This window comes from Hylobates moloch, unplaced genomic scaffold, assembly GCF_009828535.3.
Source record: "Hylobates moloch isolate HMO894 unplaced genomic scaffold, HMol_V3 SCAFFOLD_6, whole genome shotgun sequence".
In the NCBI taxonomy this organism is placed as follows: Eukaryota; Metazoa; Chordata; class Mammalia; order Primates; family Hylobatidae; genus Hylobates; species Hylobates moloch.
In genome coordinates, this window is record NW_026652281.1 from 149,073,237 (window position 1) to 149,089,533 (window position 16,297).

Here is a 16,297-nt window from a genome sequence, read left to right on the forward strand (position 1 = left end):
AATACCTATTAATTCCATTAGGAACTTATCTCAGGAGTCTTACATGGAATGAACCAAGAGCTTTCACTATCAGTATGTCCCCTAACTTAAAGTGGACTAAACCCATCCCAGAGAAAACATCCTTTATAAATATCCAAAGGAGTCTTCAGTCTTCCTTGACAAACAATCTTGTCTGAAGTTCTTATGTCCACATTTAGAGGTATAAGATGGGAAGGCATCTATCTTCTACTCAATTTATCCTACCGCCCCATGGTCGAGGAATGTTTCTTCCCTTGTATCTTGGGTGAGGAAAAGCTCACTGACACCAAGTACCACCAGGGGGAAGCACTGAACAAGGATTTTGAAATTTTGCTTATACTAAGACATTTGAGTCTTAACAGATCCAAAAAATATGGAGTTCAAAACAGAGATGAAAAGTCTTTGCTGTGATGAATATTGGCAAGAATAAGGGGCATCTAAGTTGCTTTAAGCATAAGGATGTCCACTACAATATAACAAGGAAAAGTTAGAAATAACTACCCAATTACAGGCAACTATTTAAAACAAATTCTAACACATCACCATTAAGAGCTGTAATGTAAGCCACTAAAATAACATATAAAGTAAGATTTTGGCCAGGCATGGTGGCTCACGCCTGTAATCCCAGCACTTTGGGAGGCCAAGTTGGCTGGATCACTTAAGGTCAGGAGTTCGAGACCACTCTGGCCAACATGGTGAAACCCTGTCTCTACTAAAAATACAAAAGTAGTGGCAGGCGCCTGTAATCCCAGCTACTGAGGAGGCTGAGGCAGGAGAAATGCCTGAACCTCGGAGGCAGAGGGTGCAGTGAGCTGAGATCGCACCACTGCACTCCAGCCTGGGGTGCACAGCAAGACTGCATCAAAAAAAAAAAAAAAGGTAATATTTTTATAGCAACAGAACATGCTTATGAAATAATATCAAGAAACAAAAGGCAAGATCCAGGATTTTATAAAACATTATGATCACAGTAATTCATGACAAGGGGAACACACCATGACAGAGTAAAGGATATACATCAAAATCTCAAAAGTGCCTTAAGAAAGAAAACTACGTATGCTTTCCTTCCCTTTATTTCTATATTTGATTCCAAATAACTTGCCAAAATAATGGTTCGTAACGGTTAAATATAATGATAACAACTTGCATTTGTGTACTGCTTTATAATTTACAAAGTACTTTCACAGTCATTAATTCATTTGACAAGCAAAAGTGTTATTTTATTTACAGACAAGTTCCTAATCATCTGGCCTCCCTAGAGTGTTTGTGTAACTATTAACTAGTTGACTGAAAGATAAATGAAAGAAAAACTGAAAGCTAAAGTGTGAAGAACAACTGCCAATTGAAAAATCATAGTAAATGAAGAGCATCCCACTGCAAAATAATAAACGTGGAGGGTACAAAACTCAGTCTGTACAGTGTTAAGAAAAAAATAACGGCATGTGCACTATTCTATAGCACATTTTCAATATGCTATTTCCAACCATGTGCTCAGCCCAGCAAGCTCTTCCTAGCATTGTTTTTCTTTGCTTCATTTCCTCTTAAATGTGTTGGGTGCACTTTGTTCCTGCTAACTAATCTATCTTTTTAGTTTCAAATCAAATGAACCCAGAGAATTTATTTTTACATTATCATCTTCAGATTTAGATTTGTTTTGCTTTTAATCCTGTCTTCATGAAGGGGAAAGCCATGTGTACCAGCATGGTTGATAAAACACCAAATCGTGAAACTTTGCTTGCTCCCCAAACCCCCAACCACACATACATATACACACATACACACACACACACACACCACACACACACACACACACACACACACACACACACACAACATGGGAAATTGGGAAGAAAACTGGCAAACCTTAAACTATAGCCAAGGGAGAAGGAGACAAGCTTAAAAGGAAAAGGCAAACCAATGGAAATGGGAGAGAAGAGTAAAGGTTGACAGCAAAAGGAGAAAAGGCCATCCATGTATATACTGGTGTGTGGCATGGTGCCCTTCTGGTGACAAAGGATGCCATCACTGTCCATCTTTGGCTTAGGCAGAGGCCACAGACAGAACATTTTAGGCTATAGCCACTTCAGAATCTTTGTGGAAACTCCAAAATTATTTAGCATATTTGTAATGACAATTCCCTATGGAATGAAGATAAATTAGGGTGGATTCTGAAACTAGCAAAACCGCACAAAAGAAAACAAAAATGCTTGGCTCTTGATTCCACTGAGGACATTAACTGAGGGAGCATCCTATCTACAGTAAGTCAGTTGCTATCTAATCTGTGCGCCGTCATTCCTACCTGCCAAAGAGTATTTTTCTTTGGGGACTCATCTTCATTTTGATCTTCCATAACTGAAGTGTTCTAGGGGGGGAAAAACAGGTTATTTGAATTATACCAAGTTTTGCAAATCCTAAATAACTACAAGAAATAATTTTGAAAACCCAAACTAGATTGTACCAATACAAACCCAAGAACTATTTGGCTTTGTGGCTAACACACGCCATTTTGGGTCAAGGGAGATGTGCTCATCTTTCATAAATCAATAAAGTTAGTGGTTAGACGAAAGCAAGCATAAAGTCATTACTTACGAAGATTGGGTGTGCTTAGAAAAAAGGCTAAATTGTGGGAGTAAGGCTGAAGCTCAACCTCAGTCATCACCGTTTTTGTACTTGTGACAAGAAATTCCAAAGACTCATGAAGTTTCTGATGATTGCACAAAACATTTACTAGATGATCTGCTATTCAGTAATGCACCCCAAGGAATCCGCAATTAGAAGCAGCAAAGCCTTGGAAGCCCCCCTGCCTTCGTCTTTCCTCCCTTGATAGCCTTGTTTTTCTGGAACGGCTTTGCAATCTCCGCTAGCAAGCATAGTGGGTGCCCCAACCTTCTCCCTGAAGAGGAGGATGCTGTTAGCCAGTAACAATCTGGCTTGCCTTGGGAATGCATTAGCTTTTGATTTTTGTGTTTACTGCACAAAGAGGTACTGTGTAATTATTCTTTCTGGTGACCCAGTCGCTCAATAGATGCCCATTAACTAGAGATTATACATGATTGGATTTTCCCTTTTGAAGCTCCCACCTAATGGCTAAATGGAAACTTAATGAGAAGGGGAAGTGGGCTAGTTGTGCTCTGAAAAGAGTAACAACTCATTATGGATAGCAGTCTAAGATTCCTTCCAAAACCTAAAATTATAAGATTGGAGTATAAAATTTAAACAACACTTGTCTCATAGTATTATTCAAAAGGATATTATAGATCTATTTAAGTTATCAGTGTTTATAAGATCCTGTTTGTTGTCTTTAGGGAATAAGCCTCTCTCAAATTTTCCCTATTTTTCCTTTATGTTCTTCAAGTCCTAAAATGTTTGGACTATTTATACAGTATTTCCAAACAATCCATTTGAAAATACCAATGTAGGTAATGACATAAGAATCACCACTGAACACTAGCCGCTCTACAGGTCACAAAACTGGCTCTGATCAGGGATGCAGTATGATGGAGTAGGAAAGTCAAAGGCTTTGAAGCCAAAGAGAAGTTGGATTCCTGATTTGGTCACTCATTCAATGTGTGTGTGTGTGAGCCTGAGCAAGTTCTTTTACCCTGGGAACAAATACAAACACACAGAGTTGTTGTGGGGATGGAGACTACCCTACACAATGCTTAGTGCATAATGGGTATTCCAGAAAACATTACTTCACTCTCCGATTTGAAGATGCTACTTTTCACTGCGGCATTATTGACAATAGCAAAGACTTGGAACCAACCCAAATGTCCATCAATGATAGACTGGATTAAGAAAATGTGGCATATATACACCACGGAATACTATGCAGCCATAAAAAACGATGAGTTCATGTCCTTTGTAGGGACATGGATGAAGCTGGTAACCATCATTCTCAGCAAACTATCACAAGGACAAAAAACCAAACACCGCATGTTCTCACTCATAGGTGGGAATTGAACAATGAGAACACTTGGACACAACAAGGGGAACATCACACACCGGGGCCTGTTGTGGGGTGGGGGGAGGTAGGGGGAGGTGGGGGGATAGCATTAGGAGATATACCTAATGTAAATGACGAGTTAATGGGTGCAGCACACCAACATGGCGCATGTACACACATGTAACAAACCTGCACGTTGTGCCCATGTACCCTAGAACTTAAAGTATAATTTAAAAAAAAAAAAGAACAAAAATAAAAAGAAGAAGATGCTACTTTTCCCCTGTGTTATCTTCTTATGCTTTTCTAATTTCAGAGATTTTGACAGGATGCTCCAGATGGCTGCCTATGGGGAAAACCTGGCTTTCTCAGTAAAATCTTATAAACCCCACAGCATCAAGGTCCACAATGAGGGAGAGGGACAGGAGGGTGGGGCTCTACGTAAAACTCAACCATGAGCTAGAGAGGAAGGCAGTGTGTCCAAGAGTCCAAAACAGGACTGGAGTGGTGAAAGCAGTTAAATAATTATGAATGGGATGAAGAACAAGGAAACAAAGGTAGTATTTATGGAGGTCTCTCCATGTAATCTTTTTATTTCTATCTTGAAGGGACCTAAGGGTTACTAAAGCGAGCAGGTTTCCTCAGGGGAATAAAGAAAGGGGGAGCAGTGACTCAGTACAGCATCCCCTGAGTTTGGTAGTTACAAAGCCGTCTTGCAAGGCCACAATGTCTGGGTTCTAAGAGTGGTAAGGAGAACGAATGGCCGGAAACATGAAAGGTGGAGCACGGAAAGGAATGAGGAATTAAGTGGAAGAGAGATGGGAAATCAGTCCCCACCCCATGTCTCCAGGTACTGCAGAGGAAACATATGAGGGATGCGTATATGGTTTTGTTTTGTTTTCTGTTTTTTGTGTTTTTGTTTTTTGTTTTTGATACGGAGCTCGCTCTGTCACCCAGGCTGGAGTGCGATGGCACGATCTCAACTCACTGCAACCTCCGCCTCCCGGCTTCAAGCAATTCTCCTGCCTCAGCCTCCCGAGTAGCTGGGATTACAGGCGCACACCACCATGCCCAGCTAATTTTTGTACTTTTAGTAGAGACGGGGTTTCACCATGTTGGCCAGGATGGTCTCGATCTCTTGAACTCGTGATCCGCCCGCCTCAGCCTCCCAAAGTGTTGGAATTACAGGCATGAGCCACCACACCCAGTCAAGAGATGTATATATGTTTTAAACTAAAAGCTTTTGAAATATAGGAGCCAGAATCCTCCAGGGCTATTGTGACCTAAACCACCTTAATATTTTCTTAAGATGGAAACACAAGAAATGTCAGAAGTCCCTGTACACTATACATGAAACAACTCTTCACAGTGAGAAAATTTCATTCTTCATTTATTCCAAAACAGAGAAATGATGTTTACTTATATGGTTGATAAGGAAACAACCCCCTGAAGAAAACAGCAGCTATTATCTTAAGGCTTCATAAAGGAGGCTAGACATACAATTTAATAAAATTGTTTTTAATAAAACCATGGGGGTTGCAACAGTTCTCCCATCCTACATACTTTTCAACTTCTTTTATAAAGGCTTCAGGAGAAGAAACCAAAGGGAAAATGCTGCTTTCAAGCTACACTGACCAGAGGATTCCAGGCGATGCAAAAGGTGTCTGGAGAAAAAAGCATCCAAGAGTCTAATTAGGTTTAGAAATTAGAGAAATGCTATACACATCCTTGCACTCTAGACTCTCTCTCTCTGTGTGTGTGTGTGTGTGTGTGTGTGTGTATAAATATATATGTTCTATTCAGAGATATATTTTATATATATATATCTGTCTCTCAGAAGTTAGAATACACTCCATTAAGATACGAAAGGCTCTATAATATACTATTATTTTAAAATTAGGTTAAATTCATTCAATCCAACTTTCCCGTTTGTTGGACATGGACAGCCCCCCTTTTATAATAATATCTATTAATAATAACTCAGCACTTATTGGCAAACACTGGACTAGAGCAATAGCCTGGCGTAATTCCTTCCTCTCTCTTCACCAAATACTTTTGGGAGACAAAGGAAACATCCACTTTGTTTATACAATACAGTCCTCTCCTATTCCCCGTCATCCTTCTCAGCCTGCTACTGGTTGAGCATCCCACATGCAAAAATCCTAATTCCAAAAGTGTAATACAGATATTCTAAAATCTGTACATTTCCAAAATCAGAAACACTTTTGGTCCCAAGCAGATAAGGGATACTCAATCCATACACAGGGTTGCAGGAGTAAGTGGTGATGGCAAGAATAGAAAATTCTCTTAGGGAAGCTATAATTTTTTTAATCACTTTGAATTTTATTCCTTAAAGGTAAGAGACAAAAGGTCACAGGTTCAAGGGTGAGGTAAAAACAATGAGCTTCCCAAGAGAAAAGAAAGGTCATTTCCTACATCCAAACTCTCATGTGAAACCATGGCCAATCTGAGAGTTGAAATCCTCTTTAAGTCTCCAACACTTACGAGAAGGAAAAGTTATTTGAAATACCAACCAGTTTACTTTCTACCCTTCTCATCATTTCCTTCCTCTTATGTCTACCAAGGAGCATCACATGTAAATAGATTACAATGCAGACCCTCCTATTATTCTGATACTACTACCAATCAAAGATATAATCTAGGAAGAAGAAGCTAGACTCTCAGGCAGATCAATTTTAGTACTATTGCCATTTTGGGATGGATATTTCTTTGTTGTGGGGCTGCCGTGTGCATTATAGAAGGTTAGCAGCATCCCTGGCCAGTGCCTGTGCCCGGAGCATCCCACACCCCCTGAACTGTGAGAATCAAAAATGTCTCCAGATTGCCAAATGTCGCGGGGAAGGGGGCTAAATTACTCTCTCCACTTGAAAACCAGTGCCCTAGGGATGCGGGCTCCTAAACTTGACACCGTGGGAGAATACACTAAAGCACTACCATCTCAGGCCTGGCCCTTCTTTCTCCTTAGGCATCTTTCCTCGGCCCGTGTGACAGTCTGTGATGCTCTTCACATACATCCTGACCTCGCCATGGTAGGGTAATTCACGAAGTATGTTGATATCTAAATTCAGGGGTATGTCCTGCTTGCCATTAAATTCATATTTGGAAAACCATGGTTATCAGTGGTTTTTTACTAGAGGTCCATGGACTTGGGGCATGAATGAGGACTATCAATAACATGAAGCCATATATATACAGCTGACCATGGGGCAGATGGAGCCTAGGCATACGTTTTCCTTTCAAGTTCTCCAAGTAATTCTGATCTATCTCTGCTCAAAAATCATTGCTATGGCAAAATGATGTAGCCCACGTGGTAGCACCAACCTAAGTAAGGCAGCTGCACTGATGCTATCATGACAGACTCCATCCCAATATGTGATATTTCATAACTACCAAATACCACAATACTCTAACACCTGTTCCTGAGTGTCCTTTGTAAGTAAAAATTATGAAACCAGTCATTCATTGGATATTAAAAACATGACCAACTATATACTTTATCAAGTAGCTCCAAAGAAGAATAGAGAAAATAATTGTTATTTAATGACTGCCTATGATGGTCAGGCATTGTGATAGGAACTTTATACAAATTACCTTTAACAATGACCTTGTATGACAGTAGCTATATCCTGTTTTACACATTGGGGGAACCATAGCTCAGAAATGTTACACAACTTGCCTTGGGTTATGCATCAAAAAGTACCAAGATTCAAAGCTAGACTCTATACGACACTACCTTCCCAGTTAGACTGCATATATATTATAGCTATTTGCGGCACAATAAAGATCCTAATCTTGTTTCAAAGACACTCTTTCCACCATTACAAAGAAAACACAGGCTGGGCGCAGTGGCTCATGCCTGTAATCCCAGCACTTTGGGTGGCCGAAGTAGGCGGCTCACTTGAGGCCAGGAGTTCGAGACCATCCTGGCCAACATGGTGAAACCCCGTCTCTACTAAAAATACAAAAATTAGCCAGGTGTGGTGGCACATGCCTGTAGTCTCAGCTACTTGTGAGGCTGAGGCAGAAGAATCTCTTGAACCCGGGAGGCAGAGGTTGCAGTGAGTACCACTGCACTCCAGTCTGGGCAACAGAGCAAGACTCTGTCTCAAAAAAATAAAAAAAAAAAAGAAAAGAAGGGAAAACACAGGCACAAAAGTTACTCTGTCTTCATAAACTGAATTCTGAACATAACTGGAAGTAGCATAAGTTTCCATTCTAAGGATGATTGGTTTGGATGGTTGTCTGGTTAGTTCAATTAGTCAGGTCTCCATTATCCTCAGAGTCAGATTTGGAAATTTCATACCAACTGATCACAAATTTGTTCAGTGAAAGAGGATGGGAAGAATAATCAAATTCCACACTGCTATTAAAAAAGAAAAAAAAAACCTGAAGGGCTGGGCGCAGTGGCTCACTCCTGTAATCCCAGCACTTGGGAGGCCGAGGGAGGAGGACTGCCTGAGGTGAGGAGTTTGAGACCATCCTGCACAACACAGTGAGACTCTATCTCTTAAAAAATTTTAAAAATAAGCCAAGCCTCCTAGCTACTCAGGAGGCTAAGGTGAGAGGATCTCAGAAGTTTGAGGCTTCAATAACCTAAGATAATACCAATGCACTCCAGCCCGGGCAACAGAGCAAGCTTCATCTCTATAAAAAAGCAATAATACTAATAAACAAAATAAAAAATAACTGAAAATACATATAGTGTGTTTTTTATTATGATAAATAGATTAGCAAAAGTAACTTTCCTTTTTAGCTGTGCATTTTCATGAACATGGCGACCCCAATGCAAAAAGTCTTCGCCCTGGGAAACGAATGCATTCTAGGTAGCCCAGATGTAAATTACATTTCTGAAACTGAATTCTATATAAAACCAAACCTGAGAAAGTGTACCCCATTGCATTATCACTCTAAAACAAACAAACAAACAAAAATCACACAATACTGTGACTTGAAAACTTGTCAAGATGTTTTCATCAACTGGGTAATTTAGTACAGCAATACTGTGTCTGCTATGGAATCTCAGCTACCACCTAGAATTCATTCTTTCTTCAGAGCATTTCTATAATCCTAGAATCTCTTCTGCACATTCCCCGTCTCTCTTTCATACCAATCAATGGAAGTGGTAGGCTGGTTCCAATGACCTAGCCTCCATTTTCATTTAGTTTATGTATAGGTACAACAGGCTCTTAGCAGTGACATATGTTTAACAGTAGGAGCCACGAACTAACACAGAATATATTTCAATTGGAAAATTCCCTACTTTGAGAATTATATGAGGAATCAATTTCCTGCTTTAAAAATGCTGCAAATTCTGCATTAAGTAACTAACAGTTAAGAGTCACACAGCTAGTAAATGAGAGACACAGGATTCAGACCTAAGCCTGTTCTACTCAGAAATCAATGTACTTTCCATACAGAAAAATGTGGCCTAGGTGTTTTCCAACTACGGGTTTTGGCCCATGAAATCAATTTAATAGACTGCAACCAGAATGTTTTAATAAAACAAAGCTGAATTGAGGAGATCCCCTACACACCAAGGTAAGCAAAATAACAAATTCATATAAAAAAAAGGCTGAAAGGGCCGGGAACGGTGGCTCACGCTTGTAATCCCAGCACTTTGGGAGGCCGAGGCGGGCGGATCACGAGGTCAGGAGATCGAGACCATGGTGAAACCCCATCTCTACTAAAAATACAAAAAATTAGCCAGGCGTGGTGGCGGGCGCCTGTAGTCCCAGCTACTCGGAGAGGCTGAGGCAGGAGAATGGCGTGAACCAGGGAGGCGGAGCTTGCAGTGAGCCAAGATCGCGCCACTGCACTCCAGCCTGGGTGACAGAGCGAGACTCCGTCTCCAAAAAAAAAAAAGGCTGAAAGAAATGAGCAAAAACATAGCAGAAAAATTCAAATTAAAAGGAAAGCAAGGGCCTTTATTGCAAGAAGAGCAATATTTACATTTTAAATCTCTGAACAGCAAAATTCAAAAAGAAGAGTGCTTTTTAAGAATCAGGGTTCCACTTTGTCACCCAGGCTGAAGTACAGAGGCATGATCATAGCTCACTACAACCTCGAACTCCTGGGCTCAAGCAATCTTCCCACCTCAGCCTCCTGAGTAGCTAGGACTACAGGCTCACACCATAACACTCAACTAATTTTTTTTTTTGCATTTTTAGTAGAGACGGGGTTTCACCATGGTCTCGATCTCCTGACCTCGTGATCCGCTCACCTTGGCCTCCCAAAGTGCTGGGATTACAGGCGTGAGCCACCGCGCCCGGCCTCAACTAATTTTTAAAAATTTTTTAGAGACAGGGTCTTGCTGTGTTGCCCAAGCTGATCTCAAACTCCCAGGCTCAAGTGATCCTCCTGTCTCAGCTTCCCAAGTCACTGGGATTACAGGTAAGTCACCACACCAAGCAACAGTACATAAAGGGGAAAAGTTGGAAATATTATTTTTTAAATACCTTTCCAGCTTTGATAGATGGAGACCAAAAAGAAAGAAACAAACGAGAAAGGGAGGGGCTTGATTTACTAGATATATCTCAAACTTTCTACCCAATAAGAGACTACATATTGTTCTCAATTTTCCATGGAGCATTTTATAAAAACTGACATAGGTCACAGAAAAAAATCCCAAATATAGTTAGAAATCAGGAACAGATTATTACATATTTAAGATTAGGCCAAGTAGAAAAATCTAAATACATTCCGCCAATTATTACTTGCTGTAAATTCCAAAGATAAATACATAGAACAATGACTGGCAAAGGCAAACCAAATACCTTTTCATTGTTCCTGTTACCTACACGTAGGCCCCTAAAACCCAAATCTTGCCAACACATTGCTGGGAATTAAAATCACTAGAAAGCCAGAAGTATTCATTTTGAAAAAGAAGAGATAAATTTGTCTAAAATAGCAGTTCCTATCTCTCAAACAAACAAGGCAATTCAGAAGGAAGAAGGCCATATGTGCATATACATTAACGCAACCACCATCAAACAGCTTGACTGGAAATCTTCTCCTCTCTCCGGACAAACGCTAAAATATAGGAATATACCAGTTATTTTCTTTCTGCCATCTCATAAAAATGTAAACCACTAATAAATTTTAAATCCATTAGGAGTTTGGTTGAAATTTCTGTTATATGGATTATTATAATACAGTAAGTTCTTTTCTAATTAATCTAAATTGTAGTTCCACTCAAATTTCTAACAAGTATTTCATTGTTATTGACATTATATGACAAGAAATGATACTAAAAATATCTGAAAGAATGAATGTAGAAGGTTTTTCTTCTTTTTGTCATCACCAATCGTGTGTGTGCGTGTGTGTGTACGTGTGTGTGTGTGTGTGTGTGTGTGTGTGTGTGTGTGTGTGAGACAGAGTCTTGCTCTGCTGCCCAGGCTGGAGTGCAGTGGCACAATCCCGGCTCACTGCAACCTCTGCCTCCGTAGTTCAAGCGATACTCGTGCCTCAGCCTCCCAAGTAGCTGGGACTACAGGCGTGCACCACCATGCCTGGCTAATTTTGTATTGCCCCTCCCTCCCTCGTTTGTTTGTTTCTTTCTTTTTGGTCTCCATCTATCAAGCGATGGGGTTTCGTCATGTTGGCCAGGCTAGTCTCGAACTCTTGGCCTCAAATGATCTGCCCGCCTCAGCCTCCCAAAGTGCTGGGATTACAGGCTGAATCACTGCACCCAGCCTGGATAACAAAGCTTTTAATCAATTTTTAGTTAGACTTTTTCTTACTGATTTCTAGAAATTCTATATATATTCTAGAATGAACTCCTTTCTCAAATATATTATTACAAAGGTCTTCTCCCAATCTGTGGCTTAACTTTTCATTCTCTTAATGATGTCTTTTGATAAACAGAATAAACTTTAATGAAGTTTAATTTGTCAATTGTTTCCTTTATTATTTACACTTTCTGTCATCTTGCTCAAGAAATCTTTTTTCTCCTAACATCATAAAGACATTCTTCCACACCTATGTTTTATTTTACTTTGTACATTTTCATTTAAAATTTGTCTTTACTGATTTTTAAGTAAAGCAGAAATTAAGATTCTTATTTTTAAATTTTAAGTCCATGTTTTTCCAATTGGAGATTGCAATCCATTATAGTTTAAAATATCAATTTAAGGGATAACCAGCATTTTTTTAAAAACTGAAACAGAATAGAGCACATATTATATCCTCTACTTCATCAGTTCTAAGATGCATTTTTTTTCACATTTTAACATCTCTGAAATAGAGATGTTTCTTATAATCAATATCTTACAATTAAAAATGGTAGCAATTTTCCTGACTATATAGACATAACACATACACATGTGATAGCAGCAGAAGGCAGACAAAATCCTAGGCAGACAGGAGAGGGTCCGTGGTGAAACCCCACTTTTTTTTTGGCAGGGGACAGAGTCTTACTCTGTCGCCCAGGCTGGAGTGCTGTGGCATGATCTCAGCTCACTGCAACCTCCACCTCCCAGGTTCAAGCAATTCCCTGCCTCAGCCTCCCGAGTAGCTGGGACTACAGGCACCCGCCACCACACCCAACTAATTTTTGTATTTTTAGTAGAGATGGAGTTTCACCATGTTGGCCAGGCTGGTCTTGAACTCCTGACCTCGTGATCCACCCACCTCGGCCTCCCAAAGTGCTGGGATTACAGAAATGAGCCATTGCACCCGGCCAAAACCCCACCTTCAAGCTAAAAACAGCCTGAGCCTGAAGACAAGGCTGCTGGTTCTGAATGAAGCCCACGATCCAGAGTGAGAATTTCTATTCCTGTTTGCCAGCTCTTTCCCAATTGGTTCTTTCTGGATAATGCTTTTTAATCAAACGTTGCCTTTTCCAATGCTACCTACTGCCTGCACCTCTCCCATTCTGTGACTATTAAAAACCCTGAACTCAGCCACACTGGGGGACTACCCAACTTCGGGTAGTGGAATGCCCATTTTGAGTGCCCTCTCCGCTGAGAACTGTTTCGTCACTCAATAAAACTTTCCGCCCTGCTCACCCTCTGGTTGTGAGCATAACCTCATTCTTCTTGGATGCAGGACAAGAACTCAGGACCTACCGAACATGGGTAGGAAAAATGCTGTTATACTGTAGCCCCCCGCCCTCTGCCAGTGCCAGGCAGCAAGCCCCGCATGACAGGAAGCAGCCACGGGGCCAGGCCAATGCAGGAGCCTCGGGCCAGAGCAGGGTTACAGGATTAAATGAGCTATAACACAAATAGGCTGAAACACGTCCCACCTCCCACCCCCGCTGACTGGTAGTGCTGCGGGAAGGAGAGAGAAGCTACAACCCTTCTGGGGCCCCAGACCTCGCCACTCCTGAGCCAGAGTTGTGACATGCTGTAACACCCTCTTTGGGGTCACGCGGATGCTGGTGTCTCCAAAATTTTCAAGTGCCACCGCATTCCCCCTTGTCTAGATGCCCGTGCCCAAGGCAGAAGCAGGCTACAGCACGCCTGGCCCCGGCACAGGCTGAGTGCAGCCAGGGCCAGGCGCTAAGAGCAGCCCACCAGGCCGAGTGGGCAGGGTACTTCCAACAGCAAGCCCGGGGTGGAGCGAGGCCCTGGGCAGAGGCATTGCCAGCTGCAGAGGTCTCCAGCTGGCGAAGCAGCACAGAAAAAATCCTGCATCACATGCATATATGCATATATATAAAAATTACCACACACACACTAGGTATAAACATAAATTTCATTTCTTACTTTGAAAACCCCTGAAAAACCCTGGTAAAGGTTAGTAGAGTATAATAAATCCCATACTGCAAAAGTTACTACCTTTTCAGTTTGCTTTCAATTCTAATTTCATCAAAAGATATTTTCACATCTCTCTAATATCTGCCATTACCTGTTTTTAACAAAAAGAGCCAGCCTGGCCGGGCGCTGTGGCTCACGCTTGTAATCCCAGCACTTTGGGAGGCGCCCGAGACCAACACATGAAACCCCCCCCCTAAAATACAAAAAAATTACCGGGTGGTGGGGGGCCTATGCCCAGTACTCGGAGGTAAAATCATATGGGTTTTTGGTTTTTCATTTTGTTTTTTTTTTTTTGAGACAAAGTCTTGTCCTGTCACTCAGGCTATAGTGCAGTGGCACGATCATGGTTCACTACAGCCTCAGTCTCCCGAGCTCAAGCAATCTCCCAGCCTCAGCCTCCCAAGTAGCTGGGACCACAGGTGCATGCCACTGTGCCTGGCTAATTTTTTTATTTTTCTTTTATGGAGACAAGATCTCAGTATGTTGCCCAGGTTGGGGTTTTTTAATGGTATTTACCTTTACACTACTAATCTATGCCAGTAAGCACCATGATTTTCCAGTCATGTAGTGATTACAGTTCCCTTTTCTGATTTACTTTAAAAAGTAGATTTTTAAAACATGGTCAGCAGGTTAAAGAACAAATGGTGTGCAGACATGCCAAAAATTGTGAGGGTTGTACTCAACTGCCCAAAGTTAGGGAAACACTATTTTAGAAGAACGATGATAGGGGAAAGGGCCTAAACTATTTTAAGTGAGAAAAAAGGAAGCCAAAATCTATCTGTACAATCTCATCTTTACAAATAAAATTTATTTTACTATTTATTTACAAAAGCAACCATGTGCTTACAATATTATCTCTGTAATTTTTATTTGATTTTTGCTTACTTATCCTACCTAAAATTTCCTTAAAGTAGACATATATCTTTTTAACAGCAAGGAAAAGTGATTTTGAAGTTAAACTTTAAAAAGTAAGTAAAAGATTCACACCAAGACCCCAGATATATATGCTGTGGTCTAGGGAAACAGAAACTCTTACTGAAAGGACCAGCAGTGCTGTATTCCACTTGACCTCTCTGTGCCTACGTCCTCATCCACAAAACTGAGGTGAAAACAGGGCCTCCCGGCAGAGTAAGTGAGAAAATTTTAAGAGATAATCCTGGCACCCAAGCAGGGCTCTGACACAGTTTGGATCTGTGTCCCCACCCAAACATCTTGTCAAATTGTAATCCCCAATGTTGAAGGTGAGGCCTGGTGGGGGGTGACTGAATCATGGGAGCGGTTTCTTATGGCTTAACACTATCCCCCTTGGTGCTGTCGTGGCGTGAGTGAGTGAGTTCTCATGAGATCTGATCGTTTAAAAGTAGCACCTCACCACTCTCTCTTCCTCCTGCTCCGGCCACATGAAGTGCCCGCTTCCCCTTCGCCTTCTGCCATAATTGAAGCCAAGCAGACGCTGCCATGCTTCCTAGCCTGCAGAACCATGAGCCAATTAAACTCCATTTCCTTATAAATTACCCAGTCTCAGGTATTTCTTTATAGCAGTGTGAGAACAGACTAATAGAGGCTCCTTTAGTCAAATTTAACTTCCACAGGACAGAGATATTTGGCTGTTTTATTCAATCTGTACTTGGAATAATTCATAGCATACTACTTAAGTACAGAGGTATAATAAATATCTATTGATGATAAATATTAGCTACACACTTCAGTGCAGTGGGAAAAGAATGGTCTTTTAAACAAAAGACTCTATCAACTAGATATTCTTAACATATTTTGGGCCCTACCCTCTCACATGCATACAAAGAAACACACAAAAAAAATCCATTCTAGATAGACTGAAGATCTAAGTATAAAAGACAAAGCAGTAAAGCTTTTAGAAGAAGCCATGGGATATCTTCAAGACCTGGGAATAGGCAAAACTTTTTTAAACAATACACAACTGCTAACCACAAAGAACAATGTAATAAATCAGACTATATTAAAATAATTTCTGTTCATTGAAAACATTCAGAGATTGAAAATGTTTGAAAACTGATTTATGGTGATGATGCATCACTGGACTACACACGTGGATTAGTTTTGTGATACGCAAAATATAACACAATATACCTCAATTCTTTCAAAGGAACTAGATGTAAAAGAAAAAAGGCAACCCAAAAAGCAAGAAAAGAGTGGCAATACATGCAGAATTTTTTTTAACTCACTTCAAATCAAGGAAAAATCACAATCACACACATACTAAATTTTTAAATGAGCAAAAGACTTGCACAGGCACATCACAAAAGAAAATACACAAATGAAGTTTTTTTAAAATGGAAAAATCAACCAAAATACTGCCATCTAGGGATAACCACTGGACCATTTTGGTACACAGACTGAAAACTGCATATATGTAAGTGAAAATTGTTTAAAACATGCTCTTCGGTAACTGTTTGTTCCATGTGTCATGCACATCTTTCCACATCATTGTAGTTCTACGTTTTCATCTTTTAAGGGCTACAGTTCACTTCATCCCATAATTTCCTTACTCAATACAAGTAGTAACAAACATTACATT

General features: G+C 40.6%; 1 protein-coding gene across 6 annotated transcripts in view; it reads right to left on the minus strand.

Moving 5' to 3' along the window:
* FBXW11 (F-box and WD repeat domain containing 11) overlaps positions 1 to 16,297 on the minus strand; it is a 146,142-nt gene that overhangs the window by 50,781 nt on the left and 79,064 nt on the right. For 4 of the 6 annotated variants that reach the window (XM_032158621.2, XM_032158617.2, XM_032158624.2 and 1 more), the window contains one exon: positions 2,318 to 2,380. The exons of the other annotated variants lie outside the window; for them this stretch is intronic. In XM_032158621.2, coding sequence (XP_032014512.1) covers positions 2,318 to 2,380 — 63 coding nt within the window. The remainder of the gene's footprint in view (positions 1 to 2,317; positions 2,381 to 16,297) is intronic. 6 annotated transcript variants of the gene reach the window in all.